The 20,868-nt window shown below is 37.7% G+C and overlaps 1 protein-coding gene across 3 annotated transcripts in view; it reads right to left on the minus strand.

The window, feature by feature from the left end:
* PTPRZ1 (protein tyrosine phosphatase receptor type Z1) overlaps nucleotides 1-20,868 on the minus strand; it is a 140,664-nt gene that overhangs the window by 28,236 nt on the left and 91,560 nt on the right. For 2 of the 3 annotated variants that reach the window (XM_075146895.1, XM_075146886.1), the window contains exons 9-13: nucleotides 20,353-20,537; nucleotides 19,494-19,620; nucleotides 12,685-12,728; nucleotides 9,114-10,071; nucleotides 2,645-2,789 (exon numbers count right to left, since the gene is read on the minus strand). In XM_075146895.1, the coding sequence (XP_075002996.1) occupies nucleotides 2,645-2,789; nucleotides 9,114-10,071; nucleotides 12,685-12,728; nucleotides 19,494-19,620; nucleotides 20,353-20,537 (1,459 nt within the window). Of the gene's footprint in view, nucleotides 1-2,644; nucleotides 2,790-6,494; nucleotides 10,072-12,684; nucleotides 12,729-19,493; nucleotides 19,621-20,352; nucleotides 20,538-20,868 lie in introns of all 3 variants that reach the window. The other variant, XM_075146875.1, reaches the window with a different exon arrangement.

The following is a 20,868-nucleotide window of genomic DNA, read 5'->3' on the forward strand; positions in this document are numbered from 1 at the left end:
CTGTCGCCAAAGGAATATAGAATAACTTCTTGCAATCCTAAACTTTTTATGAACTTTAGTAAGTGAAAATAATTGTCCCACATTAAAAAAAACATTATAAAAAGAAACATTGATAGCTTACATCAATTATATCAAAATCAACTAAATCTAACCATAAAAATGCTGTAGACTTTATACTAGTATTTCCCAGGCATGAATAAAACTGCATAGCAATAAAGTTAATGTTCTGATTTTTCCCAGGCTTTAAAAAGAGGTGAGGGTTTTGGCACCTTCGAAAGAGGGCCACAAAGTCCTGCCTACAATACATACTCTTTATGTTTCATTCCTCTGAAATAAGAAACATGTTACTGGTGTTATCATAATGCCAAGAAAATTTTCTTGAGGATTAACAAAAAAAGAGCTCCATATTTTATTTTGTAGTACACAAGAAATACAGGAAAGATTAAATTCAAGTTCAAGAAGATATTACTGCTAACGGGATTTTTGTTTTATTTTGAAAGACCTATGTTACAGAATTGTTCATTCCCAGAGAAAGAATACGAAATGAACACAATGTTATTCGACAAAAACAAGCTTGTAACGTGTAGGATTACTAGAACTGCACTGTACAATCTGGGTCTTAAAATGGATGGTGTTCTTTGGCAAATAGAAAAGATTTCAAATACTATTTAGCCTCAGGGATGAAACCCTTTGGAAGATGAATATGAATGTTCATGCTGTGTAACATGAAAGACAGAAAAAGGTTCTCAATATGAAGGTGGCTAGCTGGAAATCCTGTGATGGACAGTATAATTATTCAAACAGACATAAACTAAGAAATGAGTTGCGCAATTCTTACAGCAATTAACTACTTCTTTGGAAAGAAGAAGAAATCTTTCTGAAAATTCATTGCTTAAAAGTGTCTTCAACCATGCCGAAGGCTGGCTGACTCGCTAGCACACTCTCCTGGAACAAACGAAGCTTGAACTCAATTTCTTAAGCCTAGTCTGTTCAGGGACAGGATGTCTTCTGTCCCCATGTGGGACATACCCTGCTGGGCCAATAGAAAACCAATGTCAGGAGACGAGAAGAAAAGTGACTAAGCACAACCCTGGCATCATAGCCTAGAGATTACAGTAGTCAGTAGCTTGGAAAGGGCAGTCTGGGGTCTAGTTCCTGGTTCTTCACCACTTTTATACATTTTAGATTAAGCACGATTGAGTAGGGGAGAAAAAAAAAAAAAAAGAAGAAACAAGCTCTGGCAGCATCTGCGAGGTGTTTGGGCCTGCCTTCCCCCTTGTTCATACCGCTCCTGGAAGAGGAAGGTCCTGGTTTTTGCTGCTAGTTTACATGGTAGCACTACAGAAGCAGTAATAGGATCAGGTTCCTGGCAATCACCAAACAGCAAGAATCTCCATGACAGGAAGTTTTTGCAACTTATTTCCCCCTTCTGGATCACTGCGTTTCCTCCCTGGCAACCTGCACACTCGAGAAAGTGTTAGGGTTGTGCATGAATTTTGGAAGCCCTATGAAAGCTTAAGCAGATCTGTCCCTAGGAAGACTCTCTGCCTTTATCTAGGACCAAGGAAACAGAGCCAGACAAAGGCTTGAGCACTGCCACATACTGCCACATGGCTAACTAGATTCCCGGTATGCTTTTAGCTCAGGCCAGCTTGCACTATTTCACACAACACTTGACACAGTTCGGGTTAGCACAGGACAGAGCCCATCCCCAGTAGGTGATGTGAATGCAGCCACTCTGTTTTTTTCCCGTGAGGGAAGAGACTTCAGCTGTACAGAAGAGATCTGTGCCATGCCAGCTGGGCCTGGAGAAGAGTCCCTGGTCTGTTTTATTTCACAGTATAGATATAGTCTGTTGCCCTCACTGATTATGTTATCATGACTTCTTTAGCCTAATGTTTTTTCTTACTGTCTTATCAATTTATCAAGTCACAGAGAAACACACCCATGAGGGAACCTGAGCACGTGTGTGCACATGAAACGCATCCTTAGTTACCTGCTGAATGGTTTGAAAGGCTGGGGGGCAAATTTTGGTTTGGCAGAATCACAAAGCAGAACAACTTTTTAATAACAGAACATTGTAAGCAATCTGAAAACATTTATACTATTATAGTATCACTAAACTATTCCATTTCTATCCTGCATACAATATCAGCTACAGCATACTCCTACAGTCCTATATGAATTGCTTATTCACATAGTCCTGTTGAGGACCATAGACTTTCATCCTGAATTGACAACTACCTTTTTTAACTGTTAAGGGATTGGAAAAATAGGAAACAAACCCATGCCATGCTATTTATTTTTCTTCTCTCTCCTATTCTTCCCAGTGCTCTGTTAAGTCACTTGGCTTCTAGGCATTAATAATCACAAGTAAATGTTTATTAAAATCTCTCAATATGGAAATAAACTATTTGCAATGGTTCAACCCTCTGCAACCAAGAAGAATTGTAGTTAAGTATTTTGGACAGAAACCACCTTATTTTGTGAGCTTTATGTCACTGTAGCACTGGGAACAATACAAAGACACGGTGAGAGACAAGATCCAGTCTCCCCACTGTAAACCAGCTCAATAATGTCAATCACATTTTTTAAATCAGAGCTCTTTAGAACTAAAAAAAAAACCAACCAAAAAACAACTTACCTCCAGTATATGAGAATACCCACAAGAATCACTAGACAGATAAAAGTCAGGGCTGATACGACCACAAGTGGTATAACTGTCTTCTTCTCTGATTCCAGACTCTCAGCTAGACCGATACGAGACTCATGGCTACTATTACTTGCCTCTGCAGTCAGAGAAAATTGAAACAGTCCATGTTTAAATTCTGAGAAATGCACAGCACGAGTGAATGTGTCTTATAATGAGCCTACTTAATACCACTTACCTCTCTTTTTTACTATGTACTGCAGAAAGTGTATACATTTGCAAACCAGCTTACAGAAAATAAGCAGATATAGAGGGTAAAGCAAAGTGTTCAAGCTTATGTGACTCAGCCTTCCAGCAGTGGAGACTTCTCTTTGTAAGAATAGCAGATTGTTGTTAAAATACAGGAGAAGAAAGTTTTTTATTTTCATCTGTTTATTAGCTGAAAGCCAACTGAGTTAAGGAATCTGAATATATAATATTGGAACGTGTAAAGAACATTTTGGTATTAAATTGTCACTCACACAATGCAAATCACTTCTCTGGCTAATAGTTTAATAGGAAAGTTTTCTTACAATAGTCTCTATGTCCTTGCCGCGTTGCAGTTAAGCCTTCTGTATTTTAATACATTGCCCATTCTGTAACTCGTCTTATAGATACACCCTGCTCTCTTTGAATCCAATTGCAGTACTTCCTCCCCCAACTATACTGGAGCCAGAATTAAATTTCCTACCTCCATCTTTACAGATGATCAAATTATTATTTAGATATTGTCTAGATTTCACATTTCTGTCAGCCTTGTAATGCTGGGTGACAGAAATATTTGGGCATAGGAATCTGTATGAAGATTAAAACAATATATTTCATAATCTCATTAAATAAGGGAACACAATGGTGGATGAGACCAATCCTGCATTTTTAACTTTGGTCATACCTCAAGAAGTAAATACTTTAAAACTGTGATTTTGACACAAAATGACTCATTCTTTTCCATCTGTGCAGTTTACTGTGATCTGTGACCATTATATGAGTTAAAACACAGAAATAAGCACTTTTGCACTTGTTAGAATTAAACCCCTAGATTTTCTAAGAATGTTTTCTGCTTTTGTGTACAGTCCTAATTCAATGAATGTTCTGTATGGGAACAGAATTTTGCTGTCTAGAAATCAGCTGCAATCCAATGGGATTTCAAGGGACCAATTCTACATGAATAAAAATCTTTCAGCAAAAGGGAGAAGGGAATGGAGTCAGATCTGAAAAAAAAAAAAGACAACAAATCACATGTTCTAAATAGGATGTCAAAAAACAAACAGCTTCACACAGTACAGATTTCCAGGCAGCTCTCTGCTTGCTTCCATTTTCTTGAGTTTAGGGGCTTTCAGGGCTTTATATGCAAAAAGGTCTAGGCTCTGATCTTGCAGACATCATCTTGGTTTTAGTTCAAAGTACTCTAACAGCCAAATCAATCACTACTCTTTAAATTTTGTAGCTCAGTGGGCAAAGTGATTGCAGGCACAAGTTGCTTCTGAAAATCTGTCCCCGAGTTTCTGGTGAGTAGGCTAAAATCAGCATTTCCTATTGATTTCAGAAGAAACTATGTGTATGCATGAGAGATCAGAATACGATCCCTTTGAAGCATTCATACTTGCTTATCCAACTCTGGACTAATTCACAGCGTAAAACCCAGTCTTATCTGTGTGATGACAGGGTTCCTTCAAACTGCATGACCAAATCCTATTAGGATTCTTCTATGGGGAATGAAGAGCAGGCTTCTCATGAAACAGGGGGTTTCTTGCCTAATTGGCCATCACTCCAATGATGGCAGCTGAAAAGCAGTCTCATCTATAGTGGATTTCTTTGCTCTCTAATAATTGATGTGTTGGGATCCTTTGCATATTTCTTTATATTAATTTTTCTTACAGTTTTTCAACTGAAGTTGAAAGGTTTAGGTAGCCATAGAGGTCTTATGGAGAAAGCCCTAGTTCAGAACAAGCATAAATATGCATCATCAACTACAAAGACTAGGAAAAGTTTAAATGACAATTTTTTTTGTAATGGTCACAACAAGAAGACATTTCATCAATTCATACAGTGAATTCACTGTAATGTACAAATAAGTTCTCAGCTGAGAGCTTTTTTGTTTTGTTTTGTTTTGTTTCATTTCTTTATAATGGAATTAAGCAAAGATGTCTTTGATTTACAGGAGACCATGTTAGACATGCTCACATTGAATTTCCAGTTTATTAAAAGACAGTATTTGGCATCATTTATTGGAAAAAATAATGTACACGAAATGATACTGTATAGTGTCTTTCAATAATACCTAAAAGACAAGTCTGTTGAACTACTACTATTACTACTACTCCTCCAGTAACGTATAATCCTTCTTGAGTTACTATCAGTAACAATTCAAATGACAATCATTATGTAAACTATAAATCTCTTACGGTAACACTCATTCACATTAGTAACATAAGTTTTGAAATATTGATGTTCTTTTTGCTGATTTTTAAAGAAATGTTATGCATTTTACGCAATGTGGTAACTACTTACCTAATGAACTAATTAACTTATTGATTCAGTTTTATAACACCTACCTTGTTAGGAATCCTACTAATTTCTGTATGTTTTCTATTTTCTTTTATTTTCTATTTTTCACATTCTACTAGCCCAAGCTACACAGAGTGTCAATTTACCACCTTTTTGTATTAGCATTCTGTTGCTCATGAGTAATACGACCTCATGTGATTTAACTGTGTATTTGTAGGACTGGGACGAAAATTTCCCATGCTTTGTGGATTCCATTCCTTAGTGGGTTTAATTGAATGATACTGCCCTCTACAGATGCTGTGAGTACTTAATGGAAGTTCAATTTATTTTCTAAAATACCAATTTAACCTTGTTTGTTGTTTTGTTTTTCAAACATCATAGATTGTTTCTGACTTTACTCTTGGACTTTCAATACTCTAACAAGAGGCAATGCAAATTATGTGTTTGAATACTTCAGGTTTTCCACAATGAATTTTTAAATACAAAGGAAATGTTTTATATTTATCAGGTTTTAACTATGTGAGGTTCAGTTTTGCCTTCTGACCTTATCCTTAGAATCACAGATCACAAATACTCTCACTGACTTTAAGAGGACTGAATAGGAAAACAGCACTAAATATAAACAGGTACAGGGGAATCTGACTCTAAGTATTTTGGAAATATGCAAATCTGGCACAAAAAGTCTGCATCTCACTGAAATCTGAAGGTGGCATACAGAGTAAAAATGAAAATGAATATTTTTATGATTTAAGATGAATCAGAATCAAACTGATGCATCTTCTTCCTTGCTCAATACATCTTAGAAAATACAAAAGAAAACACGAGGAGGAAATGTGCTGCTCTAAGTTAAAAAACAGAATCTCAGAGGTATGTTTCCTCTGGCAGAGGCATGGTTTCCTCTGGTGTATTTCCATAAGGACAGCACTTGTCTTTGTACAGACAAGTTACATCCCTCTTAAACCTTTAAAACGAAAAATAAACAATTAACATTGAAACAAATTCTGGTTTTAGATTGTGCACCACCCAACTTCTGCTGACAGTACGCATCTATCCAAAAGCAGAGCATGAATCTTCTTACTGAAGAATATTTCAGGTGCAGTTTTAAGTAGCCAGCAGTAGCATTCACCAGATAGCCAGCTCAGCATGCACCCCCTTCCCCAGTGCTTCCTTAATCACACCCACTGGCACTGTTATGCTCTCCTTTTATTATACGTAGATAAACCTTCTCATTCTCTATGGCACAAAAGTATCCCCTCATAGCTTTCCATGGTATTCATTAGACTTATCCATAACTAACCTGCCTCAGAGATGTTGAATACTGATGAGTGATCACTAGTAACAGATGAGGCTGATGACTGTGATGATCCAGGAGTCAATTCTGAGTTACCTGCTTCAACTGCCCCTTCAGTGTCTTTCTCATTAAGGTCAGGAAAAATGAAATCTGTTGAAGTTTCATTATCATTAAGGCTATCTGAGGTACCTTGGCCAGAACCACTTTCTTCATCACTTGTAAGAACAGCCCAAGACTTAGACTCTGATGTGTTTTGCAATGGGACACTAGCAGTCTGAATGTGGTTCTCCAAAACTGTTGGATCGTTGCGCTTCTTAGGTATCACACTCGCTGTGAAAGTCGGTACGGATGTATAATTACGTCTGTCCGTGGCATGGTTGATCTGACTGTCTGATGCAGCAGTCGGAATTTTCTCTTCTTCTTCAGGTTTCTCAGAATGTGAGCTTACAATTAGGTTACTCTGATCCTTGTTATTGTTTACCTTTGTATTTTGTTCCTCTACTACCATATCCTGAGCTTCTCTATGGGAAGTGCATGAGATACAGTTACTTACAGGGAAGCCATCATCATATTCATCGTAGTCATCCTCAACTACAGAAGGCCACAAATCGGTACTGGACATGATACTGGGAGACAACCCAGAGGATTCTCTAGAAGGAACCAGCAACCTACTCAAAGTTACAGGGATCTCACTTTTGGGAGGAACAGCCGTAACAGAAATACGTACATTTGGTAAAGGAAGAGTGTGATGAATGGACACGTCAGAATCAGAAACAACTGCAGGCATATGAACAGGATCAAAACCAAGTGTAGAACTTGAAGAGACACTGGCAGCCTCACTTCTTTCAAAAATACTTGAAGAGATACGGCTGTCTGCAGGAGTAGCTACATGTGGTAATGTATCACCTGTTAGGAAGGGAGTAGTTACGGCATTCGCTGCTTCGGGGGGAAAGGCATTTGTATTTTCTAAACTGGTCAGCTGGAATGAAACATCACTACTGTACAATGAAGGCATAACCTGCCGAACATCTTCACTGTTAAACAAACTGGATGAAACATATTCCTCACTTGCATAAGAAACAGATAAAACTTGAAGTGACGCTGTGGGCTTACTAAAAGTGTTTGACAACATATCAGCAACGGAAGGTGCAGATGTAGAATGCAGCATGGTTTCAGTTGTAGCAGAACCTGGTGCCATTTGATGCAATATTTGGTCAAATGTAGAACTATCTTTATGAGCCCTGGAGCTTTCAGCCAATATTGGATCACTAGGCACAACTGCAGCTGTGTTAAGCAGAGTGCCATTGCCAGAAGACTGGAAGGAGGACTGCAGTAATGCTTCATTATTTAATGTAGCTGAGGTCTCATAAAAGTACGGCTGAGTCGAGGATAACATTTTGCTATAAGCAGGGGCAGAGAGAGCTTGATCTGAGCTTGCACTAAGCATAGGTTTAAGCAAAGTGTCATCAAAGGCTGGAGTTGTAACATGCAAAGGTTGAACGGAAAGGTGATTTTCTGTAAGTTTACTAATATCATGATCAAATATCTTAGTAGTGGGAAAAGCAAGAGAGACTGGAAGGATTCCCTTTGTGCTAGAAACAGGAAGTGGGCTTTCTTGCAGAGACGTATTCTGCTTAATTACATCATTATTAGAAACAGCTGTAGAAAGTTCAGGTATCACTTTACTTTCAGCATTGGAAGCCATTTCACTTAAAGAAGAGGAAATTTGCAGCTCTCTCTCATCTCCATATATAACATCACCTTTTTGAAGCATCTTATTAACATCGCTAAACCCAGATGATTCATACGTAATTTCATCTAGAGAATCAGAGGAAGAAACGTTAAGTACTGTCAAAGTATCTGTATCAGGCAAAAGGGACTCACTACCAGAGTATGCTTCAGACCAATCCATACCACTAGATAGAGAGCGTGTAGGCTGCAGCAAAGTATCAGCTTGTGACATTACAGAAGAAGGTTTATGCACCAGTACATTGTTATAGCTGCTAAATAAAGGATCTTGACGAAATACGTCAACAGAATCATGCACAAATTCTGCAGAGTCATAGGAAACAGTAAAGCTTTGGAGGGAGCCCACGTTACTAGACAAAGCATAAGGAAGTTCAGACATTGTAGACAGTACATGCATATTTAAATCACTGCTGGATGGTTCAACTTGAGAAAATATGTGAGTTCTATTATGACCAAATATCAGTGTCTCTGAAGCAGCATGAGTAGTCTGATGTGACACCACATCAGCATATTGAGCAAGGCTTGGCTGTATTAATGTATCACCCTCTGCCAATGTCAAAGAAGCATGCAGGGACACCTTATCACTTGCAACAGCTGGAGTAGCACTTTGTGGAAACATTTGAGAAACTGTATACAAACGGTGAAACATTTTACTACTGGAGGAAGCAGAGGAAAATGTAAGCAAAGGTACATCATCATAGGAAGACAGGGTGGGTTCAAATGACACATCAACACTGGGAAATACAGGTGTAGCATGCAAGGTCACATCACTATCTGATGTAGCAGGGGTAGTGTCGAGCATCTGAGAGTCAAACAATAAAGGGGTGACTAGAGGAAACACTTCACTACTGTAGGAAGGTTGAAGAGGTATCTCACCATTATAGACTGGTTGAGTTGTCTGAGAGAGTACCTCACTGGCAGCAGAAGCAGAACCATATTCTCCAGAGCTTGAAGAGATAGAGTGAGGTGATAATTCAGCAGAGGAGAAAGCAAAGGTAGAATAATGTGGCAATTCTAAATCCGCATCTGAAGTGTCTTGTGAAACCACTGGGCTGCTGGAATAGGGCACTGTAGCCGGCTTTAATCCCTCTACATAAGCATCAGTGTAACTGGTCTGAGACAATTGCCTGCTATCCGATGTATCAATAGATTGAGTTGTCAAATCTGTAGCATTACGAAACCATAAATTTCCATCAGTGGAAGAAGTATGCTTTGGAGGCTCGTCAGAGCTTGAGGGTGCTACACCTTCTGAAACATACTTAATGGAGCCTTGGGAAAGAACATCACGCATGCTTGTATCTGGGCTTCCTGAAGGAAGGGTGTCTTCTTGGGAGGTCTCCTCTGTAAGCAACTGTGCTGAAGAAGTGGTAAGAACCGAACTCCAAAAGTCATCAGATTCCTGATGAGGTTTAAAAGGAGACAATAAGAAATCTTCGTCACTATGGCCAGTAGTGGTTATTCTTGTTGGTTCAGTGCCTGAGGAAAGGTATATGTATTCTTCTTCTATGCCTTTGGTGGAGTCAATGAGTTGAGGAGGAATTCCAGTAATTGTTCGGGATTCCAAAAAAGCATCTTCCTCTTCTTCAGAAATTTCACTAACAGGTGGAGAAGTAGGGTAATAAACTGCTTTGAAAACATCATCCTTACCATGCAATTCTTCTTTTGTTAAGTATCTATTTGTTTTAGCTTCACTGGGTTTTGTCCCCATTTTTTCTTGACTGTAGCTGGATGTAGTCACCTGGAAATCTTTCCTCATTTGGTTAATTGTACTGTCAGTGCTAGGAATCACTGCAGTTTCTTCATCCACCTCTGTTTCCTTTTCATCAACTTCATCCTTCGAAAAAATATCACAGCCGAAGACAATTAAAAATGCTTATAGACACTGTACACAAACGAAAACCAAAACTGCAATAATACATTTTCATGGCTCCATAAAAACAAGAGAGGCAAAACAAGACAACACTTGAGAAGACTGTTGGTCTTAAAGCAAAATATTTAGCTGCAAGAACAGGTATCCTCTTCTCTCTTGAAAATATTACTTATTTGCAATACAAACAAAAAAATCCTGTTTCACAACAACTTCTTAAATATTGTGTTACTTCTACTCTGTTTGAGAGACAAAAACCATTCATAGTATTTATTTACTTTATTAAAAAAGCTCTACCTCTTTCCTAATAAAATGCAATCGTATATGCAGTGCACATTAATGAAAAAATGGTTTTGCTATCAGAATGTCTTAGAGATTTGCACTAATATCCTGATGTTGATTAAATTGTCATAGCAACAGAATTTGTAAAATATATTTATGACCTGTCCTTAAATCTGCTGAGTCGTCAGAGTTTTCTGGAAAAGAAGATTTCAGGATGGTCAGCATGACTGTAACAGTTTCACAAGTGTTGTGAGTGAGTCCCTCTTATGACCCTTTGTTTGCTGAACATGAATAATGATACTTTTTGAAAAATCTGTCTAACAGTTTTGACTTTTAAGGACAGATCCAAAAAAAAGAAAAATTACATGCCTAAATGCAATCAGGATTTAGGCAGTCCTTGAAGATCGAAGTTCAAATCTTTTCATCCCCTCTCCAACTTTCCCTGCCCCAAATCAAAAAACGTAATGTGGAACTATCTAACTTGCTTAGCAGGCATTTTCGTTTTGACCTAGACACAGCAGCACCCGCAGCGCTGTGCTGTGCCCCCATCTAGAACGGCACCAGAACCAAACCTGTCCGAGCACAACTCTGCAAACTGGAATGAGGGGCACGTTCAGTTTCTGAAGGGACTTGATTTGATAGGCACGCATAGCCCTAAGAGACACCAGCAGGACAGAGCCTCTCGCAAAATACAGTTGCAACTCCTTTCTCTTTTGAAGATCTGGCTTGGTGATGTGGTGGCAATACCCGCCTGTTTTTATTCAAAAGCATAATGTTGAGAGAAAACACCTAGAAGACAGGAGACTGAGGGACGGTTATCAGTCTAAAAAATCCTCAGTTTCTACTATATTTTAGACTGAGTAGATGTCCCACTCCTGCACTGAAGTGAACAGGGCACAGCAGAGAGAAGAATGTAAGATCAACAGCCTTTGAAAGAAAGTGCCCAAGATGAAGCACTGCTGAATAAACTATTAACTGGGGCACTCGGCTAATAGGAGTTGTTAGCTTTTATCCAGCCTCGCCAGAGTGAGGGCTTTAACCACTAGGCTAGAGCCGTGCTTCACACTGCAGTCCCTTTTTTGTACCTCTAGTGCACTCGCACAATATAACATACCTCAGACATGACTCTCAGGTTTGGATTTCATTCCAAGGGCAAAATACCTAAAATGTAGGGACAGCAGCATCTAGACTGTGTGTCCTCAACCCAGACTGGACTGGACAGGCCCTTGTTTCTGAAAATCTACTTTCTGTAGGGCAATGCCTGCACTTTTAAACTTTCTTGGTTCAAGTAAAATCAGTTGATATTCACTGGCACTCAGTTACTGTCCTGGCAGATACAATATAATCATCTAGATACAGAGCTTACATCAACAGAGAAATAATTGTATTATTGGTTACTCAGCGTCCACAAATACAAGGGAGGGTAAGTAGATAGATAGGTATGCACAGGCTATCTATTTAACTAACAAGGACTTGCCACTCAGTGAGAATACCGTGGTCATAGATTGAAACTATAAAATAAAAATTCTGAGGGATTACTTGATACAAATATAGGTCTTACTGAAGGAACCGTCCATGTTGTAAAATTGGTATTAGAGATTGTTAAAAACTTCATTGTGATATTTTCACCTCTCTCCTTGCTGGGACACCAGGAACCTAGTTACCAAATATGAAGTCTGCAGAGGTTATCACAAAAACATCCAAAATTGTGTAAAATAGAGTTATACTGCGAAATCTAACTTGAGTTGAAGAAGAGAAAATGACCCTCCAAGAATTTTGGACTAACTATTAAATTCAACCAATAGCACACTGATAGCAGACATATATGAATCTCATTCTTCAGCACAACTGCCTTCCTCCCTTTAGTTTACTGAATGCTAAGACCATCATAAGCAAGCCCAAGTCACATTTCTCTTTAAACACACTAAAAAGCCTAACACTGGGTGATAGCTTTGATTCTGCTAAATGAACATTTTTGTCAGTCTTCACTCAGAGGTGACAGTAACTTGATGCCCCATTTTCAAAAATATTTAGGCATATCCTGAGATATTCCTTACTTCTCCTTGTACCTCCGCCCCAGAGAACTATATAGTGAGGTATCTCTAGAGTTATCTAGGGAGAAATATAGCTGAAAGAGAAGGCTGTATATGCATATATATGTATGTATATATAAATGCAGATAATACATTCAGTTGGTGACATAGTTTTGTAAATTTTCACAGAATATCAATTCAATTTAGTTGAAATGTACTCTCTTAAAATTTGAAATACTCTCTTAAAAATAAATGAATGCTATACCTCATATTCTTCAGTTTCATTCAGTTCAGGAATGAGGTCAGCTTCTATAAAACAAAAATACACACCATATCATCCAACATTTTAAATTCACAGAATTACTAATTCTGCAAGGACTCAACTGATTAGTTAACACGTTTATTGAGATCCAGTCTAAGATGCTTTATAGGATTGTGTTTGGAGAAGTGGCCAACCACCGGGTTGAGAACTGGCTCTAAGGGTAGCAATGTTCATCTAGACAGGACACATTCAGCCACAACAGTTTTGCGTGGCTCTAATTTGATACTGCAGCACATGTTGGATCTGCACTGAGGAACCACATCCTGGCCAGGGAGAACCAAGTTTATGAGAACGTTTTCTATGAGAAAGTACAGTTTAATGCAGAAATACAGAAGAGAGAAAAAAGGTAAGTCAGGCAATCAACTATTTCCCTACATTTAATCTGAAAGCTCTGAAGATATTCTTGTAAAATGATCTGTTCTGTAATTTTCATACAGCAAATTCCTCATTTGTGCACCCAGGCTTGGAGTTAGGTACTAGCACAACAGCCATGCCATCATATTCAGCATGCAGTAGGCTGCCTGCCTCCGTCAGGGCAGACCGAAGACACCCACCCTTCCTAGAGTGCAGTGCTTAAGGCCTTTTTCAAACTCCCACTCCACTTGATTTAACGTAAGGACATGAACCCAGTTGTATCACATCCCACAAAAAGTCCCTAATAAATAGGTACTGGCCACTCTGCGAAGAACTACTCTAAAGGCTTTTGAGGCCTCCTCACTTTTCATAAATAAATAACAGTTGAAGCAGGATCGAGAAATGAATCTTCTACAGCCCAGGTGAAAATCCTTCTCTCTAAGTTTAGAGGTAGTCTCTCACCTTCTTTCTCTCTGTCTTTTTGGCCAAATCCAGTATCGTACTTCTGATGGTGGTCAGCAAGAAAGGCTTCAAAGGAGGTTGCAAGAACCTACAAATCTCTGGTAGGAACTGGCATAGGTCTCCAGTGATGAAATCTAATACCCCTTCCATAGCATTAACTCATCTTACTGCTCCTTTGGTCCACAGAAAGGTCCATTCCCTTTCTGAATCTTCCTAAGGCTTTCTCCTAAGCAATGTTGTAGTGCTGTCTGTACACCAGCGCTAGCAGTGTTCTGAGAGCTGATTTCCACTAAGGGAAAATGCCAGTCTCTTAGCCTTTGGGAGTGATTCTAAAAATAGCATCACACAGAGCTCCATGTCTGCATTTCTTCCAAAATTCCCAAATGAAGTTTCCTCAATACACTAGAATAAAGATGTCAACTTTATACTTCTCATCTCTGCAAAGTCAGATGGGGATCTATGACTTAATTTGCATTCTCTTTGGTCTGTCCATATCTACCTTTCAAAATGAATTGAGATGTATTATATGCAACATACACTAGATAAAGTTTATCAAACTAACAAGCTCATACAGTTTTATTTGTAGATTACAGCATGCAAAAATATTTCGACTAAACAATGCTGCACAAAATCTTCATAAATTGTTCTTTTGTAACAAACATTTCTAAACTACCAAGTACTGAATTAACCTTTCATTAACAAGATAGAGAAAAATTATCTTACCTCTGACTCCTGGAAGCCTAGGAGGCTCCGGGGCAGGGTGGGGAGGGGAGCGGAGGGGAGGAAGGGATGGAGGAGATAATGACATTCCCTGGCTTCTCAATGATATGTATTAAATATTGTGGACATTAGTTTGAAAGTCTTCCCACAGTAGACCCATACCATGTATTATGTACTCAATAGACTTCTCGGAAAAATGTTTTTATACAGAGAAATGCTACCCATTCTTTCTGTGGTCACTATTCTTGAGTTGAGCTTTAATCAGATTCAACCAGAAAAATTGCGCTAGAGTATACAGTAGGGTATGTGCTCTCAAATTCCACTAGCAGAAAACTACAGTTTCTTGCTGTTGTCTCCATGGAGAAACATCAACATACATAAAAAAAAATTTATATTAACACCACTAAATCTTCAGGCATTTTACAAAGCCTATTTAAATTTAGTTGGTCACAGAAAATGTATTTTTCAAATGCATTAGTGACATACACTTATAGAAGTTCTGTTAATCCTGTTGCTGAGTTTCTGATTTGATGGGGGATTACAGAAATCTGCTAATATCCCCCAACCAAGGAGAAGAACCGCACCCTCCAAAAAACAACCCATTGATGTAGGTTGATGGACAAGCTTATTTATTTTTTCTGGAACCACATATTGATTATTCTATAGCTTACATTTTAAAATAAAATAATTAAATCATTAGTTAGAAAGTTTTGTAAAGGGCTTTTCATAGTCCATTTTAATGACAAATGAAGAAACAATAGAACAAAGACAAAAAAGGTAATAACTGTTTCCCTACATTTACGTTCAATGCAAATGTTTAAAAAAATCTCTTAAGATAATCTGATTTATAATTGTAGAATAACGTGCACAACATAAACTGTTTTCATTTCTGTACTGTCTTATGTAATAAATGGCATGGCAAGAACAGAAGTAAAGACTGTTTCTTCTGATTAAATTAATTTTCAGATTTCTACATTTATCAGTACAAAATTAGAAAAAAGCATCCCCTAAATGAAACATTTAAGATATGCTTAGTGTTTTTTAGGACAAAAATCACGAAGACAAGTTACAAAGAAATTGCATAGTTAGACCCTCACAAAGCATACTGACAGCATGAGCTGCCATGCAGGAGACAGCATTTGAGAGTCATATCCTAGCATGGGTTTTTTTGATAAACACCAACTGAAGTCTACACAAAGGAAGATGAAAGGAGAGAGATATTCTTATTTTTCATTTCCTGTGTCAGCAAAAGCGTGTAACACCGGTATTAACTACACAACAAACTACTGCAGAACTTTCAGAGCTATACAGATGTTATCCAGAGAGTCAAAGCACACACTTAGTTATTCAAAATCCAATTCTAACAGCAGATGAAAAATTGGTAAATAAAGGTTTATCAAAGCTGACTAAAACACTATGTACATGGTTCCCTTCATTTTCAATGGAGGTTGTGTAGCTACATCACTTAGGGCATCCGGTGACTTTTACTAAATGAAAATGAACTGGAAACAATTTTAATGTGCACACACCCTATATCACAAGATGACAGGCTGCCACTCTGAACAGTTTAAGAAAAACCCAAAGAGCAGAGGTGTCAACTATGATCATTTGCCCAATGTCATATCAGAGCTCCTGAGGCTTCCACAAACTGGGGCAGAGAGCACGGCCCAAAAGAGATCCTTCCTCTTACGAAGCACTGCCGAAAACAAGAGGGTTTAAACCTGGTCTGTGGATCACCCGGAGCCTGCAGAGCGCTCACTAGCCACATAGGGGAGGCAGGCAGACAGGGTGGGGAGAAAGCATGAAGAACGCTCTCTCTTGCAAGCCTCTCAAACGGAAAAAGCTAGAACAATGGTCGTGAGTTTTTTGAACACCAGATTTGTGTTGCACAGTGTACTGAAACTTCCCTCATTAAAAGTGGCCACTCCAAGGGCAGAATTCTTCCTGAAAAAGGGCCCACCTAATGCTTCTGCATGACTCATGCCTCACTTTAGCTCTTAACATGAAGATTAATTGATCTGGAGGTGACTGCAGTGAATTTCATCTTAATTAAACTGGCTTACTCAGAGTAATTCTTGCAAATGAAAGTTTTAGCTTATGCTTTATGTGAGTCAATTTTATTTCATGTCTTCATGGTGAAGATAACTTTTCTTTCATAAATTCACAAGCAGGAGCTCCAAGAAATCCCCTTTTGCCTCAAGATCTATAAAGCAGATCACAAAACCAATTTGATGTTATAGCAGTAACCAGCAAGTTGCTCTGAACAAATCTTTCTCATTAGATATCTACATTCTCATATCTCTGTTGTTTAACATTTGCAATATTAAAATATTAAATATGAAAATATTTGCAATATTTGCAACAGTTAATTCAGATGTAAATAATTAGTAAAAGTAAGTATGCAAATAAACAATAATATTAGAAATGAATGGAAGTTTTTTTCATATTTTAAAATTATATCCAGGATTAAGACAGTATCTATAAAACTTATTTATAGAGCAATGTTCACCCATAGTAATCATACTAATTACATGGGAGGGATATTTCCCTGAATTCTCCTCATCCAGCGCTTTCAGATGTACGGCTGTGGAAGCGTCAAAATAAAAGAACACAAAGTACATTTAGTAACTTTGTGTCCATTTCAGATAGGAAGCATCCCAAAGAAACAGTTTTTCTGAAATACGCAAAATATTCATTTTGCTATTTCACTTTTCTTTATAAACTTCTCCTTCATTTTATTTTTTTTTTAAAATTTAAAATAGCCCTGAAACACGTCATTTGACCTGAAATAATCTTCCTCAATTTCGAAGCTTATGGAAAACTGAAGAAAAAACCTTAGGTAGACCTGAAGCTATTACAAATTTTCAGAACTGTCTGAAATTTGCAAAAAACTCCAGGTGTTTATACAGTTCTGATATGCAGATTATTTAACTCCCCTCTTTACAATGCTTTATTTAAAAACAAGAAAACTCAGGATAAGAATATACATTAATCTGCTTTAATGCAACATTAAGGAGACATCTAAATGTTCAAATGACAGAAAACACAAAAATACCATTTTCATAGTTACGATAACCTGTTCATGTTTTATATAGATACATCTTTACAGTGTTATGCCTCCTAGGTATCCTTGCATTGTATTTTCTCATTTCTTTAACAAAAAGAAACTAGTGGTGTGTCTGTGTAAAAAGGCACAAGAGTATTGGACCTTCACTCAGAACTGCTAAATATAACATATATTGCACCAAATTCTCTTGTCTGAGTACACAAATCTCAGAGAAATTTCTGCTGATATACTGGAAGGTGAACTGGGTTTTCCAGTATGTATTTCCAAAGCAAGGCCCTCACTCTCCCTTCAACTGAAATGAATGCAAAGCCACTGCTGACTTCAGCAGAAGTACCACAGGGATGCCGTGATCAGTGGCTCTATCTACGCTGCTGGCCAGCTGTAGACTGCCAAACACCCCACCGTCCTCCTGCTGAGTTTGCTCCCCGGCAGTGTTTGCTCGCACCTCAGGTGCACTGCGCAGTGCTGCCTGCAGTGCTGGCTCCGTGGGTACCCAGTCCCAGAGTGCTGCCGTCTCCCTCCCTGCCTCTGCATCCACATTTCCTTCCAAAAGGAGCCATGGCACACAGCAGGGTGGTATGCAACCAAGTCTCACTGATCCTTACAGCAGGGATACAACAGCAGTAGTAAGGTGGGTTATCCTATGGATATTACCCACATTGGATTTTTTGTTGCAAGGTCTGTTTTCCGAGTTTTTAAAGTTGTGATGGCAGCACTGCACTAATTTGTTTTGTTGAACTGACTATTGTTTGATAATGACAACACTACGCTGCTTATTTGTCATTCCATGTAGAAATGGACATGGGGGTATGTACATGAAATCTCATCTGAGAAAATCTTCAAACACAAAACCACCAAATTCTGGAAAGGAAGTGGAGGAATATAGTATCTAAGAGGTAGATAAAAGATAAACAGAAAAGTGAAATGTCAGGCTGAATGTCAGAACCTTGTCGTGAACTTCTTAGAAAACTGAAGAGAAACAGGAAAATTCTGGTAGATACTAGCATATGCATCCAAAAATGCATTCTTCTTAATACTTTGTGTTTGAAAGACAAGTTAAATGTTTATTGAAAATTTATATGTACTATACCTGAGCCTGCGTCCCCCTCCTTCAGACAAAAACACACTATTATAAGCTTATTACCATTATTAGTTCATAATTCATGCCATAGAGATTGTCGAGAATCGTATTGTTTCTCGTTGTAAAGGAATGTGGTTCCCTTGAAATGAAAAACTGACCTGTTTTCCCAAGTACATCATAACATTGCTGAGGGCTTTGCTGTAGCTAAACAGTCTTAATGAAGTGTAAAACTGAACTTACAGAATCCATAAATAAACAAGAATCCAGGCCCTTAGATAAAAAATGGTTTCTTGCATGATCAGAAAATCTTTGGTTTTTTCCTATGATTAATTACAGGGTTCTTAATTAAAAACACAGCTCTCGCTCACTTTGATAAGAACTGGGTCTGATGCTAAAACTTCCACAGAATTTAAGGAATTATTAAGGACAAGATCAAGCTTCATGCTATAGTTTCAAATTATTTCATATTTACCAGCAGGCGGAAGAAGTAAATCTGGCTGTGAAATCAGTAAGATCTGTTTGTTAGGCCTTTTGATTTTTTGCGAGGCAGCATTAAGAAGCAAGGGAATTCCATCACCGCAAGTTCTTTGAAATCAAACTCCAAGTAATCATAAGAAATCAAATTTCAAAATCAATTGATACAGACTTGTAAGTCATATATTGGCTTTCTGTTACTTGTTTCCTTAATATTTTGGCTGTGTGGATTAATTTTGGGAAGATGTTTGAACCATAGAGAAATAATACCAAACATGGTTTTATTTCCCTACATTATATTGCTAAAAGATACACTTGTGAGATTTGAAATCAGGTAGGTGTTTTTCAGAATATTTTTAGAGTTAAAAAAAATTAACATGCAGTCTTTCATAGGTAATGTTTACAAGGAATGGAGAATTACATCATGTAAAATATCAGTAGCGAAGAACATGCTGAAGGTTAACTGCAGTGATTTTGAAATTTCTTTTTAGCATATTTTGATAGTCGCGCATTTTAACTGGTTTGCAAACAAACTACTTCTTCAGATACAGATATTCAGCTAAAAGTGATCGCTAAGCTCAAAAGACCACTTACCTGGGTCCTCTAAAGGCATATCAACAATGACTTGGTCACTGTATTTTCCATATAGACCATTAGAGCAAACAGCAACTATCTGAAGAACATAACTTGTATTGGGCAGCAGATTATTTAGAATAGCCCCCTAAAAGAAAAACCATATTTAATCATTTACTTGCAAATAAGTATGAAATATTTGGAAATGTTAATTTTTCCATAACACATTTTTCACATGAACCATAAAGCTCCTTTCTTCTAGGCTCTAATGCATGCTTTTTATATTTTATTGCACAAATGTTTTTCAGTCAACTTTAAAAAAAATCTTGTGAATTTTTACATGGAGTATACCAAACTATGTTATTATTTAATGCTGAACACTAGTTTAGATAACATTATTATCTCTGCTAAGTTATGAGTCTTTAAAGAGGGTTAGAGGAACAGATCACATTAGTAAAATACCATGAAGTAACTTAATATTTATAGCAGTCTGATTGTACTGAATCTTATTAGTTGCTTGTGTAGGTCATTCTTTGCACATCAGCGAGCAATGAAGTACAGATCACTATTAATTGACTAAGGGCTTTATCGCTAAGGAGCTCTGAGATTGATGGTCGTAAAATTTTGGGGATAGACAAATCAGAACAGCAATCTGCGAAAGCTTTCTCTCTTCTGGGCAAGAGAGGTTTTTTTTTTTTTTTTAATTGCCTTTGTGGCTTCACAGCCAAAAAATGAAGTACAGCTTCTGTGAGCTGCAGCCAAAGAAGTAATTTTTTTTTTATTGAATCAGCTCCCAGCTATTGTTTAATCCCTTAAGATAATTAACAGTGAGTGTTTTGCCATCACCCCTTTGTATGAAACTGGAAGAGTTTACAGTTACCAAGTCCTGATACCCATCTGTCAGAAACTCATGCTTAGGCTGGTCTTCTCCATCCAACTGTTGATAAAAGACAGCAAATCTCTCAATTGTGGTGTCGTATACAACCCGAGGTCTTTCCCATGTAACAAGAAGACTAGTATAATTCTTTGGATCAGATTGAACATTTTCAGGTTCTGAGCTGCAAACTGGAAGAAAGAAAAGAGGAAAGAATATGATATTTATTAAACAGTACAAATGACTCTACTAAGATTTTGAGAAAACTAATGCAACTCTTTCACGTGCCTCATTTTTAGCTTTCCACTAAATATCTGAGATGCCATGCACTATAAACAGAACCAGTATTTTAACTAGATTTTCAAAAGCAAGTTAATTTGAGGACTGAGTCCCCTTTGCCCCCTTTTTTATACCATATTTTGTGAAATATTAATATCCAGTTCCCAAGAAATAGAATATAAAACACAAAACATAAAGATTCCTATACAAGTCCTGGGGATGAAAAATCTCTCTTACTCTGTC

Source organism: Calonectris borealis, chromosome 1 (assembly GCF_964195595.1).
Source record: "Calonectris borealis chromosome 1, bCalBor7.hap1.2, whole genome shotgun sequence".
Taxonomy (NCBI): domain Eukaryota; kingdom Metazoa; phylum Chordata; class Aves; order Procellariiformes; family Procellariidae; genus Calonectris; species Calonectris borealis.